This window comes from Callionymus lyra, chromosome 10 (assembly GCF_982586985.1).
Source record: "Callionymus lyra chromosome 10, fCalLyr1.hap1.1, whole genome shotgun sequence".
Classification (NCBI taxonomy): domain Eukaryota; kingdom Metazoa; phylum Chordata; class Actinopteri; order Syngnathiformes; family Callionymidae; genus Callionymus; species Callionymus lyra.
Window position 1 is genome coordinate 10907544 of NC_141827.1, and position 16185 is coordinate 10923728.

General features: G+C 38.8%; 2 protein-coding genes across 2 annotated transcripts; one reads left to right on the top strand and one right to left on the bottom strand.

Annotated features, from left to right (window-relative positions):
* The first annotated feature begins 688 nt into the window (after positions 1-688).
* Positions 689-12751, top strand: LOC148070275 (transketolase-like). Its single transcript, XM_087801233.1, has 14 exons — positions 689-850; positions 2099-2216; positions 2305-2418; positions 2507-2604; positions 4301-4492; positions 4554-4672; positions 4751-4947; positions 5781-5945; positions 7226-7382; positions 9432-9562; positions 9640-9723; positions 9832-9925; positions 11028-11150; positions 12538-12751. Exons 1-14 carry the CDS (start codon positions 741-743, stop codon positions 12723-12725), a joined length of 1890 nt encoding a protein of 629 aa, XP_087657359.1. The 5' UTR covers positions 689-740; the 3' UTR covers positions 12726-12751.
* Positions 12752-14170: 1419 nt separating this feature from the next.
* LOC148070276 (uncharacterized) lies at positions 14171-15728 on the bottom strand. The gene is made up of 8 exons (XM_087800997.1): positions 15573-15728; positions 15417-15456; positions 15275-15346; positions 15078-15146; positions 14941-14991; positions 14790-14852; positions 14636-14711; positions 14171-14577 (listed from the first exon to the last, which is right to left on the bottom strand). Exons 1-8 carry the CDS (start codon positions 15573-15575, stop codon positions 14556-14558), a joined length of 396 nt encoding a protein of 131 aa, XP_087657123.1. The 5' UTR covers positions 15576-15728; the 3' UTR covers positions 14171-14555.
* Between the last annotated feature and the right edge of the window lie 457 nt (positions 15729-16185).

The window sequence follows — 16185 nt, forward strand, 5'->3', positions numbered from 1 at the left end:
CCTCTGGATGGCAGAATTATCAAAATAATCTGTGTGTGTGTGTGTCACGTGTGAGCATTATGTCATGTTCTTAATCGAGAGTGACATGTCCCTGCGAGCTGCCAGACTCCATCAGCATCTCAGCATTTTTCTATAGCAGGTGATGTGGCGAGAACAACATGAATATGTTGAATTAATGGAACATAAATTAGATTGATAATAATATATTATCTAAAATAAAAAAAGGATGTTGAATAATTAATTGATGGAACATGTCAAGAGGGCTATGAATAAATGGAAGATTGGGAAAAGTGTTGAAATACTATTTTCACAGAATCTTTAGGGGTAATAAAGAGAGAATACCAGCACGATAAGGATGTCTCTGCTGTCAGAGTGCATCAGGGTGGAAGACCCCCTCCCAAATTGTTGTGCCCCTCCTCACTCACACATCCACACACATGCACTCGCCGTGTGTGACACACCACTGAACCAACAGCCAATGATATCGTAGCTCCGGATGAAAGTTTGCAGTAACGTCCAATCAACATCCATTTGCGTGTGCGTGTCCTTGTGCATCCAAGGTTCTGCATACCTGATATATCCAGCCTCTCCTCCGCCCTCTCTCTCTTTCTGTCCCTGCACTCACACACACACACACACACACACTTGCTGCCTCTGGCCATCATCACTTTTACACACTTTTTGAACCTCAGACTTCGTGGTCCTTCCTCCGGTGCTGTAGAACCTGACATTTTTTGGACATGATGGAGGACTACCACAAACCTGACCAGCAGACCGTCCAGGCTCTGAGGAACATCGCCAACCGCCTCCGGATCAACTCCATCAAGGCGACGACTGCAGCAGGGAGCGGGTGAGTCGACGTGCACCAGCTGAGATTGAAGAAAATGAAGGTTAAAAAGATTCTATAAAAGTAGAAAATCTTCCATTATAATTGTTATCACTGGGTGTTTTGATAACAAATAAAAAAAAGATTAATTGATTTGACAATTTAGATATTTTGAAGAGTATTTGCCCTCAAGAACATTGTGTCCTTTGTTCTCCTCCTGATCTTGTTTGTGTGTACTCTACATGAAGTACAAAGAGAATTAATGACCACTAAAATAAATATACTTATATATTTCTTTTTTTTTAAATGCATGTCTTAAAATGTATCTTTATTTACTTAGAATTTAAAAACATATTTATAATAAACGTATATATATATTAACAGGGTTATTATATTTAAAATATTTTTTTTTAATAATATTTTTTTATTTAGAAAATAGATATTTTTGATTGGATATTTATTTTTTTTACTATGAATGCTTCATTTATTTACTACGTCATTGGAGAGCCTAGCCTAACAGTGGGTGGGGCGACGACGGATCTAGATCTAATCTGCACGTTGTTGCTATGGTGGGGGCTCTCTCTTTGAAAATAATTTCTCGTTATATTATAAAGATTAAATGATTTAAAAAATTGAATAATGCTTCTGTGAAAAGTCTATTTTCTTGAGCTGAAATGCTTTTAGAATGAAGACTTAAAAGTAGATTTTTATAATTTAAAAAAAGGAATTTGTCGTGTACAATGAAGGCAAATATCAATGTGCAAGATATTAGCTTGTTTTGTTATTTTGTAGTAATGATTTGTTTTTTCAATGCTTTTAAATAAACGTTTTTTTTGCCGGTAACTTTACAAATTACTGCCAAAAGTAAAGATCAGCTTGGAGTTAAATCGTCTAGAAAACAAAATGAAACGTGTCAAAGTTTGAGAGATTTTAAGGAGAATTTGACGTTTTACTTTGTCTCCAGTCAGGGCGGACAAAGAAAGGAACAAAGGGTAACCAACACCCCAAATGTTTCCTTATGTTAAAATGATACCTTCAGACTTTGACGTACAGACTGAATGCAAAACATTCAATTTGATAAGACCAAAATGTTTTAACAAATCCTCTCACATTCTTGAATTAATTGTAAAAAAAACAAAAACTTTATCTTCTGCACACTTAGACTAAATGTGATATAATTATTGAATTTACTGATGGATGGATATTTTTAAATGAGATCATCTTATCTTTTATTATCTCTAATTATTATCTGATTTCCACACTGCTGTCTAGACACCCGACATCATGCTGCAGCGTGGCAGAGATCATGTCGGTGCTCTTCTTTCACACCATGAAGTACCGCCCTGAGGATCCAAGGAATTTCAACAGTGACCGCTTCATCATGTCTAAGGTGGCGCCCTTTTCTAAAATTTTTAGTCAACATTTTAATCATTTTGGACCGAATGTCTAAATGTGTCTTCTTTGTCCTGGCCGTACAGAGCCATGCCGCTCCTGCCTTGTACTCCATGTGGGTCGAGACGGGATTCCTGAAAGAGAACGAGATGCTCAACATGTGCCAGGTGGACTCTGGCCTGGAGGCTCACTCAACCCCGGTATGCATTCTCAATCCGTGGCAGACCGTCTCCTCAAGCCCACGACTTAGACGTCTTTATATTGAGTGAATACATTTGATGATTGCAGAGGCAGCAGTTTGTGGATGTCACCACTGGCTCTCTGGGTCAGGGACTTGGTGTGGCCTGTGGGATGGCTTACACCGGCAAGTACTTTGACAAGTCCAGGTCAGTCGATTCTCATGAAACAGTTCTTCAAACACATTGCGAATAAGATGTTTTCAGCAACAGGACGTCTCACTATAGAGTATATATTTGTTCATCTAAACATACATTGTTATTGTCATTATTTCAAATAGCCTCTGATTCACTCTCGATTCTTATTATCTAATTGTTTTTTAGTTTGTTTTTAATAAATATGGTATTTTTCTAAAGTAACATTAGCCTGCTGATGTATCAAGAGGCTCAGGCAGATACCAATCAAGCTTATTTAAAAAAATAAACCTGTAAACTAGTTTAAAAACGTTTTTATAAGGTCGATATGTAAATATTATGCCCACAACAAACCGGGTGAAAAAAAGGGTTGGGAATCCCGGGACTAGACACCGAGACATCCAGTCAAATCTTGGCAGCAATAAATCTCACTGGGTTTCAACATCTATTCCCTCAGGTTTTAAAAAACATTAATCTCTAATAATGTCACGTTCAGGCTGATGGTTTTCCAAATCAATATGTCTAGATTTTTTTTTTTCTTGATGTTGGTCATGGATGGTCAATATGGGGAGAGGTTGTGTCCCAAAGCCAGACCAGTTGGGAAGCACAGTTTTAAGGGATATAAAAGCCAAGAGACATTGGAGACTAAGAGACTGAATACAGGAGTGAGACTGTGTTATGTAAACGTGAAGTTTATGCGTTCCAATTGTACACATTTAGGCCGACAGCGTAAAGACTCTAAAGATTCGGTCATTTTTAAAAAATAATGTGATGAATGGATTATTCAATATATTGATTTTTTTGATGACGTTTAATTCAACTAAATGACACAGTTGCAAACACGCTCTTGGGAAATTATCAATCTGTTCTTCATTGTTCACTCAGGAATAACCGTCTATAAGATCATTTGACTGCATATGATTACATACTTGTATTTACTGCAATGTCTTTATGCTTCTTTAGAAAATAGTACATAAAAAGAGTCTAATGGGATTCGTTGTGTTTTTGAGCAAACACACACCCTACGACTTAACAACCCCTATATATAGATGTGCTGTTTCTGTCACAACATGTTGGATTATTAACATTAGGTTTACTTAAGGTGCTGAATTAGAGGATGAACCACCGAAGTTTGAGGACGAGGGTGTTGTTTTTTTGTGTTTCCGGAATGTTTTCCTTCAAGAAAGCTTCAGAAATACATGGTACATTTTTTTTTTTAGTTAGCTTGATTTAAAATGGTTTCACCCAAGCGTCTTTCGAGTGATCCTGGTTTCGTACATCATGGGCTTGTGCCACGACTGCATGCTCTGCTCTTACAATTCTTCTGCTCCAATAATCACAGGCCCCAGCGGCCATAACGCAGTTATTTTTACCGACCCGGCAGTTTTTTACTGCTGTGAAAAACTAAGAAATTATAGTTTCATCTACATTTTATTACGCTACTGCTAAGGTATTTTAACATTGAAGATCAAAACGTTTATTTATTTAATTTAAAAATGGTGAGAACCTTAATTACGACGGTTCTTACAGAAACTATGACAGGCAGGTGAGAATTCCGTTGCCACGCCTTTGAAAGCCTCAGGAGGCTGTTGAGATGTCATAGCCAGTAACTATCCTTCTCTTGATGAGAAAGTCGATCTGGAGATGTGTCAAAGTCCATTCCCGTCAGATGCCTTGAACCCATTTGACGGTTTTAATTCTCAACCACCAGCTATCGTGTTTACTGCCTGATGGGAGACGGAGAGATGTCGGAGGGCGCCGTCTGGGAGGCCATGTCGTTCGCCTCCTACTACCAGCTCGACAACCTGGTGGCCATCATGGACATCAACCGTCTGGGCCAGAGCGACTCTGCTCCTCTGCAGCATCATGTGGAGAAATATCAGAGACGCTGTGAGGCTTTTGGGTAAGAGAGACATCTTCTTCTTCTGCTTCTGGACTTGAATGAAGAGCAACTTTGTGTACAGATGGCACGCCATCGTCGTGGATGGACACAGCGTGGAGGAGCTCTGCAAAGCTCTGAGCCAGCCGCGTCATCAACCTACTGCCATCATCGCTAAGACCATCAAGGGAAAAGGAATTCCAGGTTTTTAAATGAATCCAAAATATCTTGGGAATGTGTTGTGATTGCGCCGTTTGAATGAACCGGATTTTCCGCCCTCAGCCGCTGAAGATAAGCTCGGGTGGCAGGGGAAAACCCTACCCAAGGACATGTCCGAAATGGTGATGAAAGACCTTCAGAGCCGGATCATGAACACCAGCAAGCACCTGTATCCCCCTTCACCCACAGAGGACGCCCCGCCCGTCAGCCTGAGGAACATCAGGATGCCGAGCGCGCCCAGCTACAAGGCCGGAGAGAAGGTTTGGAGACGAGACTGTCTTTGTCGTCGGAATGAATCGTCTCGAACTTAAGATCAAGTATCAAGTAATAAAGATTTCAAGAAAGGATTGAAAATGACCATATATTAAAATATATAAACATTTTTTATGAAATTTAATGCAAAGAAAAGGACAAGAAATATTTGTAAAAGTATGTATTTTGAGTGAATTTTTTTTATTTTTTATTGTTATCCATTAGCATCCAGGAAAATTACAATGAATATCTGGAATGAAAGGAGTGCCATTATGAATACACAAACATAGGAAAGACATCATAAATGAAAGTTTATGCTACCAAATTGTATATTTGCACTTAAATCTCAAACTATTTTCCTTACTCATTCCATTAAAACACACAGTGAAAGTCATAATAAAAAACTATAACAAATATAAAAATTGAATCATATAAAATACAATTAGAGTTTGATAAATACCAATCAAAGATTTTCTATCCTAAACATAATACGGTAAAAGGGGTGGCGGAGTATTCAGGACTGATCTATAAGATCTAGAAAGAGTTATTCTTAAATTAAGGTGCATAAATATTTGGACCTATGTGTAGTAATGGGCTGGTGAAGCTTCATGAAGCAGTGTCATGCTGTTTAGAGGTCAGTAGGTGGCGCCATCAGTTTAAAAAAGATGTTTCATTAAAACAGTTGTTAAAAACAAATGGAAATCAGTACAAAGTCCACCATCTAGTGGACTCTGAAAATAATGACACTGCTTCATGAAGCTTCATCAGACCATCACTACCTTTGTTGAGTCTTGTGAAACCTGCTGACACTGACATTTTTTCCCACCACTTTTCCTGGTAGGTTGCCACTCGTAAGGCGTACGGGACGGCCCTGGCGAAACTTGGCCGCTACTATGAGCGCATCGTGGCCATTGACGGCGACACCCAGAACCTCACCTTCTCAGAGATCTTCAAGAACGAGCATCCCAACCGCTTCATCGAGTGCTACATCGCTCAGCAGAACATGGTCAGTGTCACGACTGTCTCGCGCAGCTTTAAGGATAATTAAGATGAAGTCTCAGAAAATGGGTTTGCTAAATATACAGATTTTATGCCCACAACTTTACTAGTAAAAGATTTTTGCAGGTTACGTGATTGAGTTTGAAGGTATTTTATTAGAAAAGGTGAAAGAAAAAAGTTGTTTTACACGAAGACAGAGACTTTAAGGTAAGGTAAGGTAAGGTAAGGTAAAACTTTATTGAAATTGTTTTTTACCAATAGCCAGCAATTTTTCATAAACAATAAAAAATAATACATAAAAAATAAAATAAGAAGAAGAACATAAAGAGGAAGAACAAGATGACACAATCTAAGTCTAAAAGTAAATCAACATTTACTGGCTAATACAGATAAATGCAGTACAGTACACACTATACTTCCCATAATATCTTCATTATCATTAGCGTCCGATGCTCCCAAATAATTCATGAGTTCCTACAGTCAGATGCATGAGCTCACACGAGGGGGTCGTGGGTCGTCTTAATCCGCAGCTGTCGACACAGAATATCTGACCCGTCATTTTTCGGACGAGGGAGAGGAAGTCAATGCACCGGGTTCTCTCTGGCGAAGAACGCCTCAGATGTAGGTCAGATGTGTGAATGACGATGAGCCGTCGTGACAAGTGCATCCAGAAGTAAAATATTCATCAGCGTGAGGGCGGGACCATCTGGCTGAGTGCAGGGGAGAAGTTAAAAGAAAAGATAATGCTAATTTAAAGAAAAGAGGAGGACTGAAGTATATTTTATTCCATACTTGAGGAGGTATTTAAAGTCAAGATGTTGGACGGCAGCAGCATATTGATATAGTATGCATTACAAGATGCATTAAAAAACCTTTTTTTTAAATACATATATATCTACGTATACTTGCTCCGGGGCTGAAAATATGGCCCGTTGAGTGATTGAGATTTGTATGGTCGGCTTGAAACACATTTATTTCTGATTGGCTTTCCATTATCTTCTGTATCTCCCCAACCAAACAACCCATTTGGATTCATCTGCGAAACTAAAGTTAATCCTACGTTTGTCCAAACCCTCACTTTCCCCGTCAACTTCATTCTTTCTCTGCTTGGATGTTCCTGCCTTTCAAAGGCAGAAACGAATTAACAGGATCTGTTATGGACTTTTGAAGAAAGGGAAAGAGGAAATTATTTCTGTGGGGAGGCATTCAACTCATTCCAAACATATGGGAACGTAAGCTGTAAGAGATTTGACGATAACGTCTACTTTTTCTTTGGATTGTTTTCAGGTCAGCGTCGCCATGGGCTGTGCTGCCCGGGAGAGGAACGTGGTGTTCGCCAGCACTCTGGCCTCTTTCTTCACTCGGGCTTACGACCAGCTCCGCATGGCCGCCGTCTCAGAGAGCAACATCAACCTCTGCGGCTCCCACTGCGGCCTCTCCACCGGTAGGTAGACTGGAGGACCCCGTGGTTCTTCGAAAGTCGGGTGATGGTAAATTTATAAACAGTCGCTTGGTCAGGGACCGGTGGTCTGGAGGGACTTTCATAGACTAGTTTAGCAAGTCAAGAGCGTTAGAATAACTGGTGATCAGGATAAAACTGCCGCTTCCCTTATCTAATCCGTGTTTGACGAATTTGTTTTAAACATTTAGAGTAGGGATATTAAACTACATTTTTAAGAAAACTAGATTTTCGGAAGCAATGTCCAGCCTGTCAAACCCTTTACTAATATTTCCTGTTAAATTTAATGAAACTAAAGACAAAAATCCACAGTTTTATAAATCATTTAACACGCATGTATTGAACTAGCAACAGCTACATTATACTCCTTCATGCGCGGGCCCAGAGGGAACGCCACCCCCCTAACCCCCCGAAACCCCCATTGGTTGCGCCCCTAGGGAAAAAAAAAAAAAAGAAGGCAAACACAAAATCGTAGAAAAAACATACACAACACACAGTATCCTCTAGTAGTTTACGCTAGGGGTAGATGTACAACTACTGTATTTAAGAATAATGACATACTGTGCAGTGTAAGCTAAACGTCGAGAACATACAATATGTAACTTATTCAAAGAATGTTGAATAAAAGCGAGTATGGATCAGAACATTATTGTTGACTACTTTAACGAGTGTTCAAAGAGTGTTAAAATCACAGTAATTTCTGTTATTGCCATTACTAACTGTAAAAGTCTTTGTTCCGTCATTTTTACGATTTTCCCCCCGTTAACACATTTCTGGATCCACCAATGTCCTTGTTGACGGCAAAGACATCGTAACATAAAAGGCATTTGTTTTCTATATATATTTGAGTCTATTTTCATCTTCTGTTTTTGGTGTCAAATTTAAGTTTATTTTGAGGCCATTTTGCATTATCCAAACTGTGGCTTCTATGGTTACACAGCCTTTTTGGAAAAGTACACCAGAACCAAAAAGTAATACAGTTATATGGAATTGTTTAATAATATACATTATTAAGAGGTGAATTTCTAACCCACGGGCCATACATTGAATAGCTCTGGTTCAAAGCCGATCAAATACCGGCCTCACCGCTTGATGGAAAATGGAATATTCCGGAATCTGGACGATGTTCCGATACATAGTAGCCAGATATCTGGCACACGACTTCTTCCTCAGGGTGGGAAATTGAGCTGAAGTGTGAATGAATGTTAAACCGCTGGCCTTTCTACCAAATATCAGGAGAAACTACTTGAAAGTAGGGGGTTGACCTCTTTATCCTGGGAATTCTGCTGCCGAGTAAAACCTGGCCATATGGTACAACTCTGTTCAACTACAATTTCCTGAGGGACATAGTTTTGAAAAGGATTTCCAGACTGTGCCGGTTGAACCCTCTACTACTTAGATGCACAATTTTAGATACAACATTCTTATTGAACATTCTGTATTTAAATAGCAACAGCTTATTGTCTCTTCATATTAAACTCCTTGTTGAAGGTTCAGGACATCTGACACTAAACGTACACGGAGAGCCTGGAACAGTTACTTGATGTAGATGTTCTTCAGTCCATTCGTTGTTAAATATTATTTTTTTCCGTGTCAACTTTACGTCAATCTGAGAAGAAATCTAAACTGGATCTTTTCAGCTTGCAACTTAAATTTAAACAAATTCTTGATAACTCACTTTATCTATGGATGAATGGGCTGGGACCATTTCTTGCCCACAAGCCGTACGTTGAATTGATCTGAAGACCCTGTTCATAAAGAGTCCTCGATGTTGTCGGTGAATAACAAATGTGTGTCACTTCCCTCACCCTCTGATCCTGTGTTTTCCTCACTGCTCAACTTCCTCACCCATCCAGCTTGTTCTCACGCCCAACCCTTCTTTCCTTCCCGTCTTCACTGAAACCTTCCAGCAGGGGGTAGAGTTCCCCCTCTGTTAGTGCAGGTACTCCTCCGCATGCCAAGTCAATGAACATGCATGAGACGCCCTCCATAGATCTGGGCTTCAGTCGTCTAACATGATTCAATGCGTCACAGGAGAGGAAGGCCCTTCCCTGATGGCCCTGGAGGACGTGGCGATGTTCCGGGCCCTTCCCTCCACGACCATCTTCTGCCCCAGTGATGGGGTGTCCACGGAGAAGGCTGTGGAACTGGCCGCCACCACACGGGTAACTGTCCCCCCCCCCCGACATTCATCTACCAATTCAAAATTAAATGTTTTCTCATTCTTAATTGCTATTTCAAGGGTGTTTGCTACATTCGCACCGGTCGCCAAGACTCTGCCATCATCTACAACAGCAACGAAGACTTCCACGTGGGCCAGGCCAAGGTACTTTTACTTACAGTGTGAATTATTTATTTATTTTAAAAAGTAATTTGAATCATTCTTCGTTGAGTTCACATCTCAAAAACCTGTCATTGATCTGTGTTTGGTCAGGTTGTGTACCAGAACAAGGACGATCAGGTGACTGTGGTCGCTGCTGGAATTACTCTCCATGAGGCTCTTGCGGCTGCCGAACACCTGAAGAAAGGTAAACTTTAAAGAGCCGAAGCCTTAAACACAAGAGGAAATGCAATAAAAAAACAACCTCTAATGATCCTTGTTTTAATTGTGATGTGCTGATGAAGCTTCATGAAGCGTTGTCCTTATTTAGTGGCCACTAGATGGCGCTATTTCTTGTATAATCTCTGTTTGTCTAACTATTTTAATGCAACCTCACAGAAAGCCAAGGGCGCCACCTATTGGACTCTGAAAATAAGGAAAATTATACATTATTATGTGATCGGCCATTAATCATTGAAATTATTTTCAGATCCCTCTATTTTCTGTATAATTGTTTTGTTTGAGTAACGAACAATTGTTGTGTTTACAACACTGGCAGTAGAAGTTTCTGATTCTATGGAATCATAACACTGCTTCATTAAAGTGATAGTTCAATTTTCCACACACACTTTCCTTTACTAAGGGATTATTTTCAGAGTAATCTGTTACTTTTTTGAGTGAAAGACAGAAATGTATGTTTTTATAATGGTTTTCGAATGAGGCTCCATTTTGTTCGTTCAATAAGACACTTATTACACAATAACATCCAAAAACCTCAACACTGCTCGTCGATAAATCAATATTTCATGGATGTTTGTAGAAGAAGCTAAGAGGCTAACATGCTACACAGACAGGAAAAACTCCTGGTAAATATTTCGAGAGCTTCTTGTCTTCTAAGAATGGAGGTATTTGTATGTTTTTAAGTGTCTTTTTGGAGAAAGAAAATGGAGCCATGTGCACGAAAGTCATAGAGACATACATTTTTGTCTGTAACTCTAAAAATTAACAGATTACTTCAAAAGATAATCCCAAAAGTTAGTCAAGAAAATTAGTGAAATTTGAATTTCACTTGAAGCTTCATTGGATGAGCAGAAGAAGTTCATTAATTTTTACCGTCTAAAAACTATTTAAAAACGAATTACTAACAAACTTATTATAACAAAACTATTACATTTAAATTGTCTTGAAAAAATGTGGTCTGAGGAAAATTTTCCTTTTTTTGCTTTTTTTTTTTTAATTTATTTTTACAGTGAGGGTAAAAGTCAAGGTAGAACTTGAGCTAGTTTTGACCACAAACATGTTTATTCCAGAGAGGATCTACGTCAGGGTCATCGACCCCTTCACCGTCAAACCCCTGGACGTGAAGAGCATCATGGACCACACACGAGCCACCAGGGGCAGAGTCCTCACCGTGGAAGACCACTACTACGAAGGTGAGCGTCATTACCGTGGAGTCTCTTTCAATGCATCACGCAAACAGGAAAACCACTGGAGCGTGTGATGGCGGCTGCTGCGCCGTCATTGGTCGACGTCTTGCGCTGGCGTGTTTTCATTGGTTCAGCCACGGAGACGGGGTTATTTTGGCATTTGCTCATAGGCCAGAGGTGCCGGGTCTTTTGTGTGCGGCGCTCTCTCTCGGCGCCGGAGTCATGGAGGCTGCCTGCTGTCAGGTTTCCTTAACTGAGCCGCTGCCCACGAGGCACATGTGACCCAGATAGAGGACTCTTGTTGAAACAACAGAGGAGGATGAGGGCTGCGATCATAGCGCCACGCTTGGCCCTCGGTCAGAATGAAACCATGAGACTATTTAATAATATATTTCAGTTTCATCCTCCATTAGTGGGCGATTCAATTTCCTCAGGGGCCACATTTTAAACATTGACTTTGGCCATCAAGCAAATGCCGGAATATAAAGGGAATGAAAAGTATATTAAAATCCCAAATTAAATGTGTTATTTCATTGTATTTGATATAACTTTTTTATCTAATATAAAAGCACCTTTAAATTATTTAATTTTTCTCAGGGGCCACATTATATACAGGGGCTGTTGTGAGGGGCCACCATACACAATTTGGCAGCAAAAAGTATAAAATCAACCTAAATATGCCTTAATTACGATTTATGTTGTTTTATTTTATTTGTATTTGGAATATACAGTATATTTTTATATTCAATTAAAAAAAAAAATTGGGCAATAAATACTAACAAAAATGACAAAACAGAGGACTATAGTCCTAAAACAAAAACCCAATAGTCTGTAGTATAGTCAATAGTATTTATAGTTGACTATTAATGAATAATACAAATAAAATTCTTATTTGAAACATGATCTTTTCTGATTTATTTTAATTTTAGGTCCAAATAAATACATTTATTTTCTTTCAAATTTGATTTAATAATGTTAGTTATTAAAAAAATGTAGTGACTCTTTTCATGATAAAAGAGATATTTTTCAATGAAATACTTTTTATTAAACCTTTGTTTTCTGGGTACAGCAAGAAGGTTGCCTGTTTGCTTGGTAACTTGTGACCTTTTGAGTGGAGTTTTTATGTTCTCCCCCTGTTGTGTGAGTTTACTCTGGGGACTCGGGTTTCCTCCCACAGTCCAAAAACATACAGAGGCTGATTGAGAATTTGGGGAAATTGTATATGGAAAGGTATGAGTGTTTGAATGGTTCAATGTCTTTGTGTGTCCTGGGCCAGACTTGCCTAAAGACACTGGGATAGGCTCTAGATAATCACCACTCAAGAGATTAATTTAAGATTAAAATGAATAAATAAATTAAAATAAATGAATTATTTATGTTTGTTTGTCCTCAGGGGGTCTCGGAGAGGCGGTGGGCTCCGCCATGGTCAACGAGACCGGCTTCTACCTGCAGCGTCTGGCCGTGTCTCACGTCCCTCGCAGCGGCAAGTCTCACGACCTGATGAAGCTCTACGGCATCGACCGCGACTCCATCGCCCAGACCGTCCGCAAGATGCTCAGCAGCTCCACCAACGCCAAGTAGCGAAGTCCCCGTCACGTGGCACCATCTTTCTTCAATGTTCCTTCCCTACATGTTTATACGATTTGTGGTTTTGTGCTGTTCACTTTTAAGGTCCCACACGTACTATCATTTTAGTCTGCATCCACCACCTCACACACACACACACACACACACACACACACACACACACACACACACACACACACACACACACACACACACATCCTCACCATTAAACTCAGCGCTCACCTGCACCAGCTGTTGACGGATGCCAACCTGTGTGACGCTCTCGTTCTCTTCATGCTTTTCTAACTCTATCTGCTGTTTGACATTGTCATGGTGTTGTAGGTTACCATCTTTCAGGGGGAAAGTGGGGGGGGGGGGGTCCCAGTTTATAGTGTGTTCTAGTCCGTGGTGAAATCGCTAAATGTTGGAAGGTTACTGAACACAGCAGGTGCACGCAAGCAAAAACATTTCCTTTTAATAGTTGAGTTGAAAACACGATGCAGTTGTTTGTGCCATGACGATGAATTTAACTTCCTGTTTTGAAAGTTCACTGTCAATTCATACCAAGAACATGCTACTTCAATTTTCTACGTGCCATCCTCTGGTGTAATAAAGTCCTCGGCATTTGACCTCAGTCGTTCACCGCGTCTTCATGCTGTGTGAGGAAGTATCGTTGTGATGAGTGAGAAGAAGCCTCGATGTAGTCAAATAAGTGTATAGCATTAAACTCAAATAAATTCATACATAAATACATATAGTGGGGAATAAAAGGACATTAAAAAGGTAAAGATGCTTTGATGTAATAAAACCATAAAGACAAGAGGAAAATGGGGGGAAAAAGGAAAAGAGATGTTGGAAAATAGAATAGAATAGAAAATGTTTATTCATCCCCAGAGGAGAAGCACACTTAAACATGAAGCTACGAGGAGATGAAGAGAAATAAAAAATAAGATCAACTCATATATGTTAAAATAATATGAAGTGTAAACAAGTGTTTACCTTTTTTGTGTTCAATTTCATACACATGATAACATATATATATATATATATATATATATATATATATATATATATACACGAGTTGATATATTAAGTAAATTCCTTAAGACCAGGTACCTCAAACTTTGAACATTCTACCCTATATATATATATATATATATATTTACAAACACATGATTAAATACTGTAACTATAATAAAAACTCACAAGAAATAGAAACTAAAATACGGGGTAAAATAAATAAAGGCATAAACAAATATTTGTATTTATTCACTCAAAAATGAAGAAAATTAAAATAAATAAATAATCTTGCTGGAAATGAACGTGATCAGATTTACAATTCTACTTTGACCACTAGAGGGACACGCTTTGCCCCGGCAGGTCATTCGGCGCCAGGAAAGGAAACAGGAAGTGCGTTACCAAAATAAAACAAATAAAAGCACTAGTTATTAAACGTTGGGTATTTATTGAGAACATTTAAGCACTGAATATGTTTCTTGTTGAGTCATTCTTTATCCGTTTTTAATTTAAAAATACGGAGTAATATGCAGTATCACTGAATCTAAATCTTCTCACTGCTTCTGGTCATAATTCAACAACCAGGTAGTTTTATTAGCAATATCTGTTACTAAATAACTCGATATCTATACTCAAAGTCCAGATAGACAAATGACAATTATCTAAATCTGTTCTATGTATCAAATGTACATGTTTCTTTTTCTTTACATGGTAAAAACTTTGAGATAAAGTAACGTAAGATAAGTGTGTTTATGTTTTTATCTGGTGTATTTCTCCGAGAAGAAGCAGTTTTGCTGTTTGTGGTTCCTTCCTCCTGTGTGTCTCCACCTACCACCATAGTTCGCTCTTCCTGGAGAAAAAGTCATTCTCAGTTCTTCAAAAGGCAACTGTGTCTCGAGACCACCTACCACAGAGAGCTGTACTTTCGCTTGGCTCCTCTCAAAGCGAACACGATGATGCCACATCCGTGGGAGAGCACGTAGACTGGACGAAGACGAAATAAATGGTCAGAAATTGTTTTATTTGCTAGTGTAGAGAGCTGTAGATGACATGTGAGCTCACCGTGATATGAATGGCTGTTCACCACGGCAACAATAATTGCAAAACAAAACCCCCAGTAAACATCTAAACGGAGAAAGCCTTGGTTTTAAAAACTGAACTGGTTCATACATTTCTAGAAGCGACTTGAATATACATTAAAAATGAAAAATACCTTCTTTGCAATAAGGGGGGCCTTTGCATTTTTTTGTGTGTGGGGGCAGAGCTGGCGTAAAAGTAGGAAAATAGATCAACATATGTACATTTTTGTAATAGTATTGCTATAAAAAACTTTAAAAAAAAGATACTTACAACAACATAAACCGAAGACCTCAAACACAACCGTACAGAACAAACCGACTGCTGCAGGGGCCCCAGGTGCTGGAACAATAATAGGGACAAGGACACTCAGGTATGTGCCATAAGGAACTTAATTTTAATTCATTCAAAATACTGTTGTAATCTGACCTTGGCTCGGATTTATGACATTGTTAAAGTTTTTTTCTTACATCGGTAAGGGCTGTAAAGGGCGGTTCCACATCCAGCTCCGAAGCAGCATGCATAAAAATGGTAATATTTATCTAAAATAATAATGAATTCAGTTATAAAATGTAAAAAAAAAAATCATTCCATTTATAAAATGCTACTTACAGTGTAGGTAATAGTAAAAAATAAATGTTTTGATCCAATTCTGACAATAAGAATATCGCAATTAGATAATCAGGCAGTTTAAATAATGACATGAGAATCTTTACACCGGATCAAATAATAATTTGCCCATAAAATCCAGCAGAACAACCATCTTACCATCTCTCCGGGCCAAGAGCTCCTTTAGGTGCACGACTCTGTGAACGAGCCAGCTGACATGAACCTGGTAAAACCAACCCGGCAGGTTTTAGTCGGTCAGCCGACACACCGAAAGTACCAGAGATATGGTTTTGCTTTTACACAGACACCAACATTACACAACATTTTATAACCACCCAAGAGCGGGTTTATCACGGCACATGAATCACTGCTTTATAGTCTCAACTCCTGATCTATGGTCAGAAGGAGCTTTAAGAATAATGATCATCTAGTGAAGAATATTTACATTTATTTTATACATTAACTGAATCCACAATGTTATAAACTGAACTGAACTATTGTTAAGAGAGAGGGCGGAGCTATGAGGGTGATTGACAGCCTGATGCATCCATGAGTCATAGTGCGAGTCCATAGTGGTTTCACTTTATGTTACGTCCAAATAATAATTTTTGCATAATATAAAAATATATATTGTATTCGAAAATCAATTAAAAAATATTTGTATTTATATAATTTATAATTGAGTAAATCTGTATTACATGTATTTAACTTTATGTATTTAACTGGCCCTATGCGACCTGCATGTGGTTTAAGTAATACAATAAAAATGTTT

Bases quoted from the DNA above. Each gene is read 5' to 3' on its own strand.
- LOC148070276 (XM_087800997.1), bottom strand. The intron at 14,853-14,940 runs GTATTTTTCATT...TTCTCCGTTTAG, and splicing joins CCCCCCTTATTGCAAAGAAG to ATGTTTACTGGGGGTTTTGT. The intron at 14,578-14,635 runs GTAGGTGGTCTC...CTTTTTCTCCAG, and splicing joins CGAAAGTACAGCTCTCTGTG to GAAGAGCGAACTATGGTGGT.
- LOC148070275 (XM_087801233.1), top strand. From the start codon at position 741: ATGATGGAGGACTACCACAAACCTGACCAGCAGACCGTCCAGGCTCTG. The intron at 9,563-9,639 runs GTAACTGTCCCC...TGCTATTTCAAG, and splicing joins AACTGGCCGCCACCACACGG to GGTGTTTGCTACATTCGCAC. The intron at 9,724-9,831 runs GTACTTTTACTT...GTGTTTGGTCAG, and splicing joins TCCACGTGGGCCAGGCCAAG to GTTGTGTACCAGAACAAGGA.